Here is a 13,400-nt window from a genome sequence, read left to right as displayed (position 1 = left end):
AAGGCATGACCGCAAGTGACATATTCAATAATCTAGCCGTCGACCATAGGGAATATGTGGAGGCAGGGAAGATATCCCGCCAACAGGTACTCATCACTTTAGTCGATTTATCTGCAAGTAGCGAAAGCAGGTCCAAAACATAATTTCCGGATTGCCGCGTCGTCGTGACCTTGGAATGCCGCATATTGGAAACTTCTTTGAGCTAGAAGAAGCCTTTGAAGATTCGCGCATGGACCAAGCGCTGATCGACTTCATACTGGAGGGTGGAACACCTGCAAAGGAGTTTGTCTACCACGGAGGGTATTGGTCTGACAATTTTGCTTGCATTGTCGGCGGAGCGAGTAATATCAGCACGGCGCAATATCCATAGTTATCATTAGCTTTCACAACAAGACATTCACGCGTGACAGGTATGTTGACTTCTCTCTTGTGGTTCATCCGTTCGATGCCTGCGGGATTCCCATTGTATATGGACGCACAGAACAAGATCATTCGTGGAAGCCAAAAAGTCGCATGGGTTGGGTCTACCAGGATATGGTACGATTAAACATTTGTTTAGGAATTCTTTGACAGGATCCTGCCATGGTGTGCAGGTACGATACTTCTCGTAGAGAGTACAGACATACCTTTGTCCCGTTCTTCATGGCAATTATAAACGAAGAATGCTATGAAGTATATCATCATCTGATAACCCATTTGGATATGCTCGTTCGTGCGTTAACCTCGGGGGAGCGCGGCCTGAGTGACGTCGTCAATCTCTGCGTTCACGATGCCCATCAGGGTGCCATTAAGGCATGTAATGAATTGCTGCCAGATGTGAGAAACGGTAGGTGCGATGATATGTATGAATATAATAATATTTGGTCTCTTCATCACTCAGCTCGTTGCTATTTCCACTTGAGCAAAAACTTCAAGGACAATCGGGGCGTATTAGGGGATGCATTTCCAATTGTGAGTTACGTATTAAAATTGGAGTTATCATTTTCTGACGTTTCCAGGTCATGCGCCACAAGTTCTGGCTGCACTCTTGCGCAACTGATGGATTGTATGACTTACTCTCGAATGCTCTGATAAGCACTGTGGATTCGGCATGCCCCAGGGGGGCTGAGTATTTGCGAAGAACCCTCAATACAGACCAATATGGCAACCCACATATTGCAATAACGAGAGAGGGTTTGGCTGGAACTCAAGCAAGTTAATCACTGCATGTATCGGGTCAGACTTGTTGTCCAGGTATTAACTAACATTGTCGAGTCATTTCACAAGACCAATACAAGGATCATGGGCAAGAAGAGACTCAATTTGGGCGCCTTTGCGGCAAAAATACGCAAGGTTCAACAATTCGCTCCTTGCAGTTCGATACTTAGTTCTAATTCCCACTAGGTTATCACCTCCTTGAAACTCTCAAGTTCTCAGCACTATGTCAAGCGGCCTGAGCCTATAAATGCAGTGGACTACAAACGCGAGATGAAGATTCGCGGGACTAGATTCAAGCAACGGAATATGGTTTGGGAGGTAATTTATGATACGTCTGATATCATATCTGTCATAAACTGTAGATAAAAGATTGAATTCATTGAGTACTAACTCACCTCGCTATGGGATATTTCATGTTCTCTACGATTCTCGATTGATCACCATTCGATTGCAGGTGACTGCAAACGTGAGAGATTTAAGTGATGGAGACATTGAAGGGCGGTTCTTCCTACTCGCAAATAGTCGGACTCGAGCTGATGAACGTGATGAAGCACAGCTAGAGAGCATCGACACATACCTTCGTGGTATGCTGTTCGAAGACCTACCGGATGGTCCGTGACTCCAAAAAAAATGGTAAATGTGGTCTCTTATAACCTCGTTTTAGTCGGTACGCGAACTTTGCAAGAAGTAATGGACGACTTCTTCTGCTTCTATCTCGTCACCACAGACCCAAGGGCTCATATGATGCTCAATGAACGCAAGACTCCTCCAGCTTGTACGTGCAAGGATTATCGAGATTGGGCTTGCTGCGCACATGGCTATGCTGTGGAAGTTCATCTTGGGACTCGGCCGTCGTAAGTTGTGAACGTGCCAAACCTAGTGTTTATTTAATGTCCAGGCTCGCATCGGAACTTCCTTCTGTACTTCAGGTACGTTCCAGAAACAAGGGCGATCGCAGGTTTGCGGAGAGGACGTCCTACGCAACGAGCCGTCGGGGTCCTTGGGAGATATAATTCCGCTGTATCGTTACCGCAACGCGATAGTTCATCAGCGAGTTCCGACACCAACTCGAGCAGTTCCGACTCTGCCAGTATAAGATCAGAGAGTAAGTTCACTAAGGGAACGTTTGCATTAACCATGATTGTTTTTTATTCAGATGATGATCCCGTTGTCTCTGATGGCGACGCGTACTCTGATTCGAGCAACTTCTCCTCCGATGGTTTTCCCGATAGCTCCACTGGTAATCGATGCAACGACTGCCAACTTGCCGAATCGATGTCGTAGTTTTGTTGCGGCTCGGATGGTGTCATTGCAGACACGTCGGATGACGAAGCATCTGAGATCCATGAAACTAGCCTTTCGAGCTCGTCTTCTAGTTCATGTGAGAGCGATGGTTTGTATACTCGTCCTCATCAATCAATGCAATGGCAGGATGCACTGATTGGCGGCGAAAATTGCGATGACTCTGATGGTGATAGGCTATATGAGAGCTGAAAGTTGCAGCCTGCCTCCTTTTCGATCAGATACTTCCAATACTTCCAATATACATATAGCCAACATGGCCAGCGATCTGTCTGATGCCGAGAGCGCTCTGCAATAGATAGTCTTCGAGATTCAGGACAATAAACATGAACACACATTACTCTTCTTTATGAACATCATATTACACTGTTTCATGACGTGGACTATGACACTTGCGTGATCGTGTTGCCAGTGAGCTAATGTTAGTAACATCATGTTATTAATTCTCACGCAAAAAATGTGTAAATCTCAGATCAAAAATTACGTTCAGAAATCACTCATCAGTATTACTTGAAAGTAGAATACTAAACTAAGCATCACGTACCTGTTGCATAGCATAGCGCATTTGCCCGCAATACCATTGTTTGCTTAGCATTGTATAGATTGCATAGATTTAGTTTTTTTATGATGGATTAGTACATGTTGCATGGAATAGTTATGTTTTGCCGAGCGCGGTGGACTACTCACAAGTTCAAGGTCAGACCTCGAGAACCATTGACCGTTACGAAGTTACTTCATCGGCAGAGTTCCATCAGTCCACATGCTAAACTTCCTCATGACCGGATTGAATCCACTCCACGTGATTAGAGGCGATGGCAATATAGCTGAGTCTTAACTACTTACTCCTTAGTTCCGTGAATGATGCAACGAGGCCGACGGGTTGAGTGGCGTAACCTTCGGCCCGCTAGTCGCCTATCTCGGGATCCTAGCCCTTGTTTATGTTGAGCTCAGATCTCAACACAGCACTGAACCTATGGTTCAGCAACGAAACCCTAAGTATTGCGGGTCGAACTTCGATTAAGACCGGTGTAATAGAATCCGGCAATCGCAACTTTTTGCTAATGTTGCGGATTTGCCAAATGCTATAATTCCTGACAGTCTCACTTTTTTGCTCTTTTGTATGTGCTGCTTTCGCAGTTACAAAGTAGCAACCACATTTACAACCTAGCAATTTCGGGTATAGGTTTTAGCAACCAAATGTTGAAAGTAGCAAATCCAAAAGTGTTTTCCAGCAAGTCGCTCTTTTTTGCTCTTTTTTTGCTGCATTGTATATTTCCCCGGAATGTTTTACACGCTGGCACTTTTGCCCAAGGGTGCTTCGCCCGCACGTTTTCGTTATTTTGGCAAGTTGTGCTCATTTGCTGTTTGATATGTTTTGCGTTGTAATTATGTAGTCTGGCAACTTTTAAGGTTTGCTATTGTGTGATGTTCCTGCATGAAATATACAAATTGGCAGTTGCCGGTATGTGACAACGCTGCGCTACTTTTATGTTCCGGCTATTTGCTCTCTTGTAACTTACGCCCTGCGGGAATATATACTAGCGTTTTGCTCATTCGCTCAAACTCCGTCTCTGTTAGCGTTATTAGCAAGCTTGCCCTTTTGCGTTATTCGTACAAGTAATATACAACCGAGCAAACATAGTTATGGGATAGCATTTCTCGTTCGATTACGGTATTGCGCCTCATATCCATTTTGGTGCATGTTCATGCCCTGTGCACTTACTAAGTGTCTATCAGAGGTGTCACACCTCGTGTCTCACTTCAAGTGAGTCACTTAGTATCGGGTCAAAGCGTGATACTATAAGAGTGCTATCACGGTGATAGCACTCTAGTTAGATATATCATTCACTCCGAAGACAGCGCGAGTTATGATCAATGCTGAATACCAAACACATGATTGCTCTTGCACGTCGCGACTGAATCAGATGAGATAACAGTTAAATTGAGTCCCTATCTTCGAGTATCCTCTCTCTCTTTGCATCGTATCAGTTGTGTCTCATGGTTCACTACGATTGTACGTATTGACGACTCAACAATACCCAGAAGTTAAACCCTCAAGTAGGCATTACGTAAGTATTACGGGCAACTTTGACATTCTACACGAGAAACATTCGCTCATGGGCAGTGCCACTCATCGGAGCGTCTTCGTGGAGCTATTGTTATGGACTTTGCAGAGGTGTCGAAGGAGTGTACAGGGGAAACGCAACACGGCCTAAATTACTGATTATGAACTCTACAGCCCCCCGCACACAATATTCACTCTCGGGCACCACTAGAGTTACTGTAAGTCCTGAGAAGAGTACTGGTCGCATGAGAAGCATATTGAGGAACGTCCAAATTATCTCTACCAATCACCGAGACAGCTACTTGTAGCAACTACAACAGCTGGGCACCACTGAAGTGCCTACCTTACTGCGAGTGCGTACATGGTCGCTAGTCTCCAGTGATGGGAGAAACTACTTCGATTCCTCACGCTCGTCCTCTTTCGACCGCTTGTGCTGCAATTCTTTTGCCGCGTGGCTCTCATACTTCTCCACCAATAAAATAGCATTGTTGTTAGGCGAGTACTTTCGCACTATCTCCTCACATCTGGTACCTCGGAAGAACGTGTTCAGCGCCGGGTAGATGCGAAGTGCTAACTTAGCACTGCTAAGCCAGCCTGCCTCTTTCCTCGATAGTTTCGATGTTCGCGAGGGGCATCTTTCTCCAGTGACCAGTATTTGCTCAGACTACCGAAGAGTATATTGGTTCACATGCAATAGGCCACGTAGGGATCAGGATGCGTGTATGAAAGCCACGACATCCCGCATGGGCACCACTGGGGTGCCTGCAATACAGCACTGCACTGCAGATGAGTGATCCATGTTGATCCAAATAAGTGATCTCGGATCACTCAGTACGAGTGATTCCGCCCAATACGATTACCATGTAAACACAAATCCTCTACTTGCAAACATAATACAGAGCATAGCAAAAGTTTTAATCCACAATCCCAATACCACCAGTATTTCCCCCATTACTACTTCGACACTACTTTCGAGTTCCCTCTTTGAGCTTTCTGAGTTGCTCGAGAATCTCTTATCTATATCGACAAACCAAAGAACTTTGCAGAAAATTCACCACTCAGAGACTTCGAAACTATAATGCAATGCTCAACACAATCACCAACAACCCACCAAGGTTAGAATCTCGCGTGCGAAATTTCAATTTCTTCTTCCGATTGTAGAACAGCAAGAATTTGCTCCATTGCGGGCTTGCCCATTCGTAAAGCGGCAAATTGCTCCTCTGAAAAGTAGCAATTTGCTCAATAGTAGAAGGAGCAATTTATCGGTTTGCCCCCTCTTTGAGCAAAATTGCTCAATTTTGTTACATAGTAGCACTTCACATAGCGGCAACCTTTATATATTCTAGCAATTTTCTGAAATATAAACAAGCAAACGATATTCATTCGAGCAGTTTCTGTTATACAAAACGGCAAATTTGCGTATTTGTAAAGTGAATTTTGCCACTTTGCTCTTCTGAATATCAGCCATAGCGTTCTTACACACTAGCACAACAGCAAAAGCCGCAGGAAATATACATTCCAGCTAATTGGCACTTTTTTGCTATTTGCTCCTTTGCTATTTTGTAACTGAGCCATTAAGACAGAAATCGGTGGTCAGCGGAGGGAATTTCGTGGCGCGCGGTCAGGAGGAGACTGCTAGGGTCTGAGTTACAATTCGTATTACGACTCACACCACAGATACCACTTGTTTCTAACTTCTGAATGGACTTTGGAGCATGGCTTGGGAATATAATGGGGAGTTCCAGATATGCTGCTGAGGCCCAGGCGAGGGCGGAGGCTGAGGCGCAACAAAGATATCGCCGGGCACAGGAGCATCAACGCAGGGCAGCCCCCAGCGGGTTCCCTTTTGGGTAGTAGAGGGTTGGTTTGCCGCTTTTCCGTCACAACATACTCTACTTCACTTGAAACTAACACTATTTATACGATAAAGGTCAATAGTCGGCTCAGTGGGGATTCCAAATACTATTGGCAGTAAGCGACACAACGATCCTCGTACTTGACCCGTTTCGAGTTAGATCTGCTTCATATCAGATCAGAGTATTTATCCACTTGAATATCTTTCATAGAGAAATTCGTCGGGAGGTGGATACTATGCTATCATGGATTGCCCATCCTCGGCCTGAGAACGTCTCTATGTTCCGATCAGGCCCGACCCATTCGATGGTTTTGATATGGGTGGCTTGTTCGGTATGGCTGAACCTCAGCAGCAACAACGACATTCGAATGTACCCCCTCCAGCTAGTTCTACTGCAATACAGAGTCTGCCAAAGGTACTCGGTGCACTGGCTCAATACGACAGCTTGATTAGGTGGTCGTCACCCCAGAAGATATCGGTGAGGATGCTAAGAACAATCAAGAGTGTAGTATATGTCTCGAGCCACAACATGTCGGCAATAAGGCAACCAAGCTGCCTTGTGGACATATCTTTTGTTCCGGTGAGTTGCCAGTGGTTACGCTTTTTGATAGTGAGTCGCTATAAGACCGAGTTAATAGCCTTGAGGTTCCTTGAAACCCTCCTGTTATTCAGCGTGAAGTCTGTCAGGCTGTATCGTTCCATGGTTGCGCAAAAACTGTACATGCCCGGTGTGTCGATACGAGCTTCCCACTAATGATGCTCAGTTCGAGGCTGGTCGAAAGGATCGAATGAAACAGCGGAAGATGAGGTACGATATGGGAAACAGCCGGGAGTGCCGCTAGCCGCTACAGCGGCGATTGTGTCGCATCAAGTGATTGGCATTCAGGTTCCGAAAACGTGATCTGCAGAACATGTCTGTTCGCGGATTGCGACAGCTCATGAATGAAATAGGAGTCTCCTCGGAAGGTTGCCTCGAGAAGTCTGACATGCTGGATCGACTAGAAGCTTCCTCACGTGTGGAGCTCATTCCTGAATGTGAGACTGAGATAAGCCCATTCAAGAGCTTCCATTATCGTGGTATAGGCCCATCGAGCTCCACTCAGCCACACGTATACAGTAGATCGCAATTGATGTCAATGACTGTCCCCGAGATTAAAGATCTTATGGCACGGTGTAACCTAGCCCTTCCGGAAGAAGCTGTAGAAAAGGAACAACTCCTCGGCATGCTAGTCAGTGTAAGGAAGCCCTCATCCGTGCTGGATCGAGACCGTCTCAGTGTTGTTACATATTCAGAGTGGTCGGGTCATCGTAAGCAGTGACGACACAACAGACGATACGGACATGCCCGACTCCGATAATAACCACGCTGGCGGTTCTGCACAGTACACGCTGGAGAGTCTGCGCTCTCTGCGTGTGAAGGAATTGAAGGAGCTCATAGCATCACTCGGAGTAATGGGGTGTTTTGGATAGCTTTTGTTGCGGCGAGCATTCGCTAATGGTTCTTATTGGCAGGGTTCGTCGAGTGACTGTGTGGAGAAGGCAGATCTAGTCCAGAGACTAGTCTCTCTCGGTATATTGCAGCAATGATAAACTGGCTCATAGCATGGCCTGAGTCGTGCTCAGTGGCTGCTGTGATGATTGTTAATGAACCGCACTGATATGTATAGCGTCCTCTCATTGGATGAAGCATTTGCCAAATTTACTACCAGCATTCTAACCATTGATGCTCTGTTACCATTCTAGCCGTGAGAGGTTTGCGTTGATTGTTCGCAGATGGTCATTGGGATAAATTTTATGTCGCGTGCCCATATACACTCGTACACAAGGAACAAAGTGAAATGATAACAGTCTGTTCATGTATTTAAGTCGTGTTGAGTGGGTCTGCTGCCGGCAACTCGATCTCCCCAAAGTACCTCAGGAAGATACTATCGAAATCAATAGAAACCGAACCGATGCCTACCCATGTGGGCGTGTTATCAAGTGTTCTCCAGCCGCGATCAGAGCTATCGCAATCTTCGTCTAGATGCTCCTTGATGTTGCTGCCCAATACGAGCTCTTCGACAGCCTCTCGGCATATGGGACATCGGTGCGCTGATGGATTTTGACCACTAGGTTGACTGAACAAAATCTGCAGCGAGTAAACTTTCCATCATGAGTTACAGCGGTTTACTGGAAGGTCCATGCGACCGAGTGTAACTCCTGTTGGAGGCATGATCCGCTTCAGCAACGCACCATATTCAGCAGTAAACGGCAGCCACGCCCATATGCACTGGAAACCTGCCGGCAGCAGTTTAGATGGCCATCATATGTCTTCCTTCCCTAACACGAGGTGTGCAGACAAGGTCGTATTATCGTTGTCGCCTCTCTATCCTTGCATAACCCGCATTTGTCATCGCGGCACTTGTTGGTCTGACCTGCAGTGCATGTCGGATGGATTGTGCTCCAACGAGATCGGACGCAACTCATGTTCTCTAGTTTGTTTTCAATTGCAAGTTGAAACTGCTTAGCCTTATAGGCACGAGACCTTGAACGATCAGTCACCAGGTGATGCATTATGACTCATAATTTATGAGATAGACACTCTTGAATCAAGAATCTTGATACCATTGACAATGCTGAACATCGTGCTAGACTTCTGAGAATGGATCATCTTCAGCCGCGAATACATTCCTATGTGCTCCGCTAGCTCAGTAGAGCGTGTGGCCGTTAACCACAAGGTCGGTGATTCGAACCCATCGTGGAGCGTTTATTTAACCCGATTACGATTCTTTCTTATAAACTATCTGTCTCTGTTGCCAGAAGATAGTTCGAAGTCCTACCCAGGAGTATAGTAGGTGGCCTCTGTATGTCATCTGACAACATGCTCTTTACAGCACAGCCCGACGAATCGGCTGCGTAGTTGCCGGCCAGGCCCATACCCCGAATATAATCCGCTGAGGCGACCTGAAAATGATGAGGGTTATGGGAGGGGGGCCTAAATCTGTGACCGTTCCTCGTGTCGCGATTGCACTATTGGGGATGGGCCGACTCGGCTGGTGACGCGCTCGAGGGCCACATGCATTGAGACGACAATAGCTGACACAAAATTCGACAGGAGGGCAGTGGAGAACCTTTTGCTTACTCCATGATGAATGGTTGACAATCGTGACATGTGAAGATGGGTCTGGCAACGAAACGGCGGAGGAGCTCTCGCCCATGGTCGACAAGGCTCGACTGGAAAATCCCACCCAGCTCAACCGACTGGTGCAACCTCTCGTTATCGACCTGTCGTGGAAGGCGAACAGGAAGTTCAAGGGAGTGCACTTCATCTTCAGAAGATCGTGCTAGACGCTTCGTTGTTACTCACTCGACCACATAGTATGCATAAGGGTGCTCCGCAGCGGAAGGATATTCGCTGCTTGGCTTGCCACAGGAATGAGCTCTCTGCCAATCGGCGTCTCCAAGAGGCATTGCTTCGTCGGATGAGGTTATCCCGCGCCATCTTTGGCACCAAATCGTTGATTGCATTCTCAAGCATACCGAGTATATGACTATCAACTGGTGGGACGTAACTGGTGACCAACAACGAGCATGAGAGGCTCGACCGTAGGAGATAATCGGACAATCACCGTCCATGTATTTGCTCCTGGTGGAACATCCTGGGTCGACCGCATGTCGCACACGGTATTGCAACCTGCTTAACTCCGTCAATTATCGAAGCACGCAGTCGCGGATCTGACGCCGCGTCGCCTGGTGCCTGCAATTATATGGCTACTGCCACACCGCGTCGTCCTCTAGCCGACCTTTGCACACATGCTCCTCCCGATGAGTCGAGCCGCGCACAAGCAGGTTGACTCCACTGCTACTGCTGTTGTACCTCGAATTGAATCACCTCTTGTCCATGTGCTCGAGACACAAGGGTACCATTGGTAAGTGCCAAATCTGCCAGGAGGTACTTCGACCAGGGCAGGAGAGAGTCGTGTCCAGTGTCGGTCGCAGAAGGGCATAAAGCCTGACCATTGGTATCCTCTGCGACGCTGGTTGCATGCTTGGTTTAATTTACCATGGCCACCAGGTAGAGCAAAGGGACGAAGAGTTTAGGACCCCAAGCCTCAACACTCATGTGAGTGCTGACAGCCGCGGCCGCGAATCGGCAGACTTGGAGGCCCTCACCGAAGGGAAATGCTGTTACGATAGTTCGTAGGCCTCCTCTACCTGGGCTGCTGTAATTGGGGGACGCACCATTGCTTCTATGAACTCTATCTCATCCCCAGGCAGTCGCTGGTCTCTCGGCATCAGATGGGCTTCCAAGGCCGATACTGAAACAGCGGCGCTCAAGATTCGTTGAAAACTCCGACTTGAGGGACGGATTGACGTCGAATCGTTAGTCGCTGCACGACTCACCTACGACTGAAGCGGTCTCTACTGCGATATTTTCTCCGGCGGCTGCAACCACGAGATGCACTTCTCGGAACCTCCCAGGTGCCGCGAGACGTTGGACAGTCTCAGTTGGGAGGACAGGCTCGTCGACGTCAGCTGTGCATACCTCGACGCAAGCTCAGTGTGGCTACCGCGATTGCGGCAACTACTGCAGTACAACAATGAGTGTAGGGGATGAGCAGTTGACCAGCCTGGGCGTATCGGTATCGACTAGCGGCACAAAGTCGCTGAAATAGGAGTTGATTGCTTCTTCCAGGTCATCCGCGGACTTGCTCGGTGAGATGAGGACTATCACTTGACATCCTGGGAGTGTCCATTCTGGTTTTACGTCAAGCGAGTGACCGACCGATGCACGCATGCGCTCCAATCACCGCTTCCCTAGTGCGACAAGCCTTGCTGTCCGGAGCAGCATATCCCAAAATGATAGACCCGTCGTGGGGGCAATAGCATAGAGAAATCTGTTCTTTCCCACATTGGGTAGAGTCCGATGACGCCCCACATGAGAGGGCGTTCATGATAGCGGAATATACTGCCGATTCTATGCCATGCGAAGATATCACCTCAAAAGGCGAATAAACATCAAACGCAGCGGCGAGCCTTACTCCGACGGCCTGCCGTCTACGCATGCCCTCAGCATCACTGACGTTGACATTTCTCTCAGCTACGCGTTCTTGTTCAAGTATTTCCAGTAGAGCATCATCACGTGGTATCATGCAGGACCGACAATACCATCTACAGTGACCACTATATAGAGGAAGCACTCACAAGAAAATTTCCGTCAACACCTGTTTTCTGCTATATTCAGGACCGGTACATTCGCCAAGGTGAATGCCGCTTCGACATACTGGAACGGATGTGCCTCGGAGTGTGCCATTCAAATCACCATAGGATCCTTAACAATATCTAGGAGCGGTCCAACTTGATACATATCGTCAGTTTGCGGTGCTCAGCTACGCGGTAAGGTAGGTTGCGACGAGGTAGATGCCCGCTCTCAACACTGGTGATTCGTCAAGCAACGCAAGTCCATACAGGCATTCTTACCAAAAGACACTAAAAATCGCAGAAAGCATCTACCGAGCTGCTCATGAAGGACTCATCGCTAACGTCCGTATCCCACAGATCAGCTCCCAAGTCATGGTCCCATTCAGGGGGAGGCGTGTTGTCATTTATATCATTGAAATAGGGATGGCCGAGTACGACTTCCCAGTCAGCGAGCCGCTCAGACGGCTCTGGCTGTAACAAGCTCTCCACCAACTGACGGAGTTCTTGTGATGGCTGGACGCCAGAGGCCCAGTGTATTGTGCTTGGGCTGCCTAACCACGGGCTTTCGTTAGCGAGCCCATAGAACACTCTGCGACTGGACGCTAGCTCGAGATATTGCCCGATTCGGAGAATAAGCGTCGAACTTGAACCACAACAGAGCCCCTCACCCTCGCTACCTCTTGATAGGTCGAAAAGGTCCCCAATGTCGCCATTCCTGTACCCAAACGGCGGCTTACCAGTCAGCAGTTCTACCAAGAGAATACCCAAAGCCCAGAAGTCCACAGCATATCCATACCCGTCAGTGGTCGCGACCCTAATGTCGTGATCTAGACCGGAGAGCGCCCGTACCTACACAGGAGATCATCAACGATGGGGAGTCGACAGCCGTGCGCGGGTCAGACTTCGGGAGCCATGGCATGGTAGGTACCACAGACTGAATAGGTCCTGCCTCCTGCTTCGGCGATCTTCTTGCACATACCAAAGTCAATGAGGACAGGACGTCCTTCGACCAGTAACACGTTGCTAGCCTACCCAGGGGGTCAGAGACCATGCACGAGGTAAGGTAGCTATAATACCTTCAAGTCGCGATAGACGTATCCCTCTCGATGCAGTAACCTCAACGTTGACGCTACGTAGTGGATGTAGTATCTAACAACCTGATGATCCCAATAGAGCAGTTACTCATAGCACTTGGCTCGATAGTCCGCGAAGTGTCCACGCTCTGCATGTTGGAAGTGATGATGGATGGGATCCCCCTTCATAGCTGTCAATACCAAGCACACTTGACTATTCGTCTTGTAAGTCCCCAGTAAAGCACAGCACCGTTCTCGCAGGTCAGGAGTCTGAAGCTTCAAGTTAGACGCTCGAGCACGGGTGTCCATCACTTGGCCAACCATATACGCCGCCCGACGTTCTCCCCAGACGTGCTGCACTTGCTCCCGACTCTGTAGCTCAGTAGCCTCTATCATTTTCACCACACAAAGTGCCCCTGCTAGCCCTTCCACCTGACATCGAGTTGAGGAGCATGACTAGGCAGGCCGGGCAAATACGTCCTCTTCTATCTTGGCCACCCAAACCTTCGATTTCCGACCACTATGTATCGACCTTATGAAGTCGAAGCTCTCCGGACCTTCGAAACATATGGGGGAAGAGGCCTCCGAGGCCACCGCCATATGAAGAACAAATCTACCCAGAAAATAAATGCCTTCTCGTCCAACACTCCCTATTCGGGAAAAATAACCACTTCCTCTGCTAGTGTTCAATCGTCCACAAGGCGAGGCACAATCCTTGGCCAGAGAG

The 13,400-nt window shown here is 48.1% G+C and overlaps 3 protein-coding genes across 3 annotated transcripts; 2 read left to right on the top strand and 1 right to left on the bottom strand.

Moving 5' to 3' along the window:
• Positions 1–175: 175 nt before the first annotated feature.
• On the top strand, positions 176–341 carry Pmar_PMAR018029 (hypothetical protein; the record flags this gene model as incomplete). Its single annotated transcript, XM_002780934.1, has 1 exon — positions 176–341. A coding segment is annotated over one exon (166 nt), but the record flags the coding sequence as incomplete, so codon positions are not given.
• A 5,924-nt stretch (positions 342–6,265) lies between these two features.
• Positions 6,266–8,126, top strand: Pmar_PMAR018028 (RING-H2 finger protein ATL5O, putative; the record flags this gene model as incomplete). Its single annotated transcript, XM_002780933.1, has 8 exons — positions 6,266–6,414; positions 6,711–6,834; positions 6,873–6,999; positions 7,107–7,227; positions 7,306–7,454; positions 7,503–7,654; positions 7,713–7,868; positions 7,932–8,126. The coding sequence occupies 8 exons, from the start codon at positions 6,266–6,268 to the stop codon at positions 8,004–8,006; spliced, it is 1,053 nt and encodes a 350-aa protein (XP_002780979.1). The 3' UTR covers positions 8,007–8,126.
• Positions 8,127–11,888: 3,762 nt separating this feature from the next.
• Positions 11,889–13,273, bottom strand: Pmar_PMAR018027 (protein kinase, putative; the record flags this gene model as incomplete). Its single annotated transcript, XM_002780932.1, has 6 exons — positions 11,889–12,151; positions 12,278–12,449; positions 12,503–12,628; positions 12,677–12,749; positions 12,783–13,105; positions 13,151–13,273. The coding sequence occupies 6 exons, from the start codon at positions 13,271–13,273 to the stop codon at positions 11,889–11,891; spliced, it is 1,080 nt and encodes a 359-aa protein (XP_002780978.1).
• Between the last annotated feature and the right edge of the window lie 127 nt (positions 13,274–13,400).

The sequence above is a fragment of the Perkinsus marinus genome (assembly GCF_000006405.1).
Source record: "Perkinsus marinus ATCC 50983 genomic scaffold scf_1104296943930, whole genome shotgun sequence".
NCBI lineage: Eukaryota > Perkinsozoa > Perkinsida > Perkinsidae > Perkinsus > Perkinsus marinus.
Note: the sequence above shows the minus strand (reverse complement) of the source record. Positions and strands in the feature narration are given on the sequence as shown.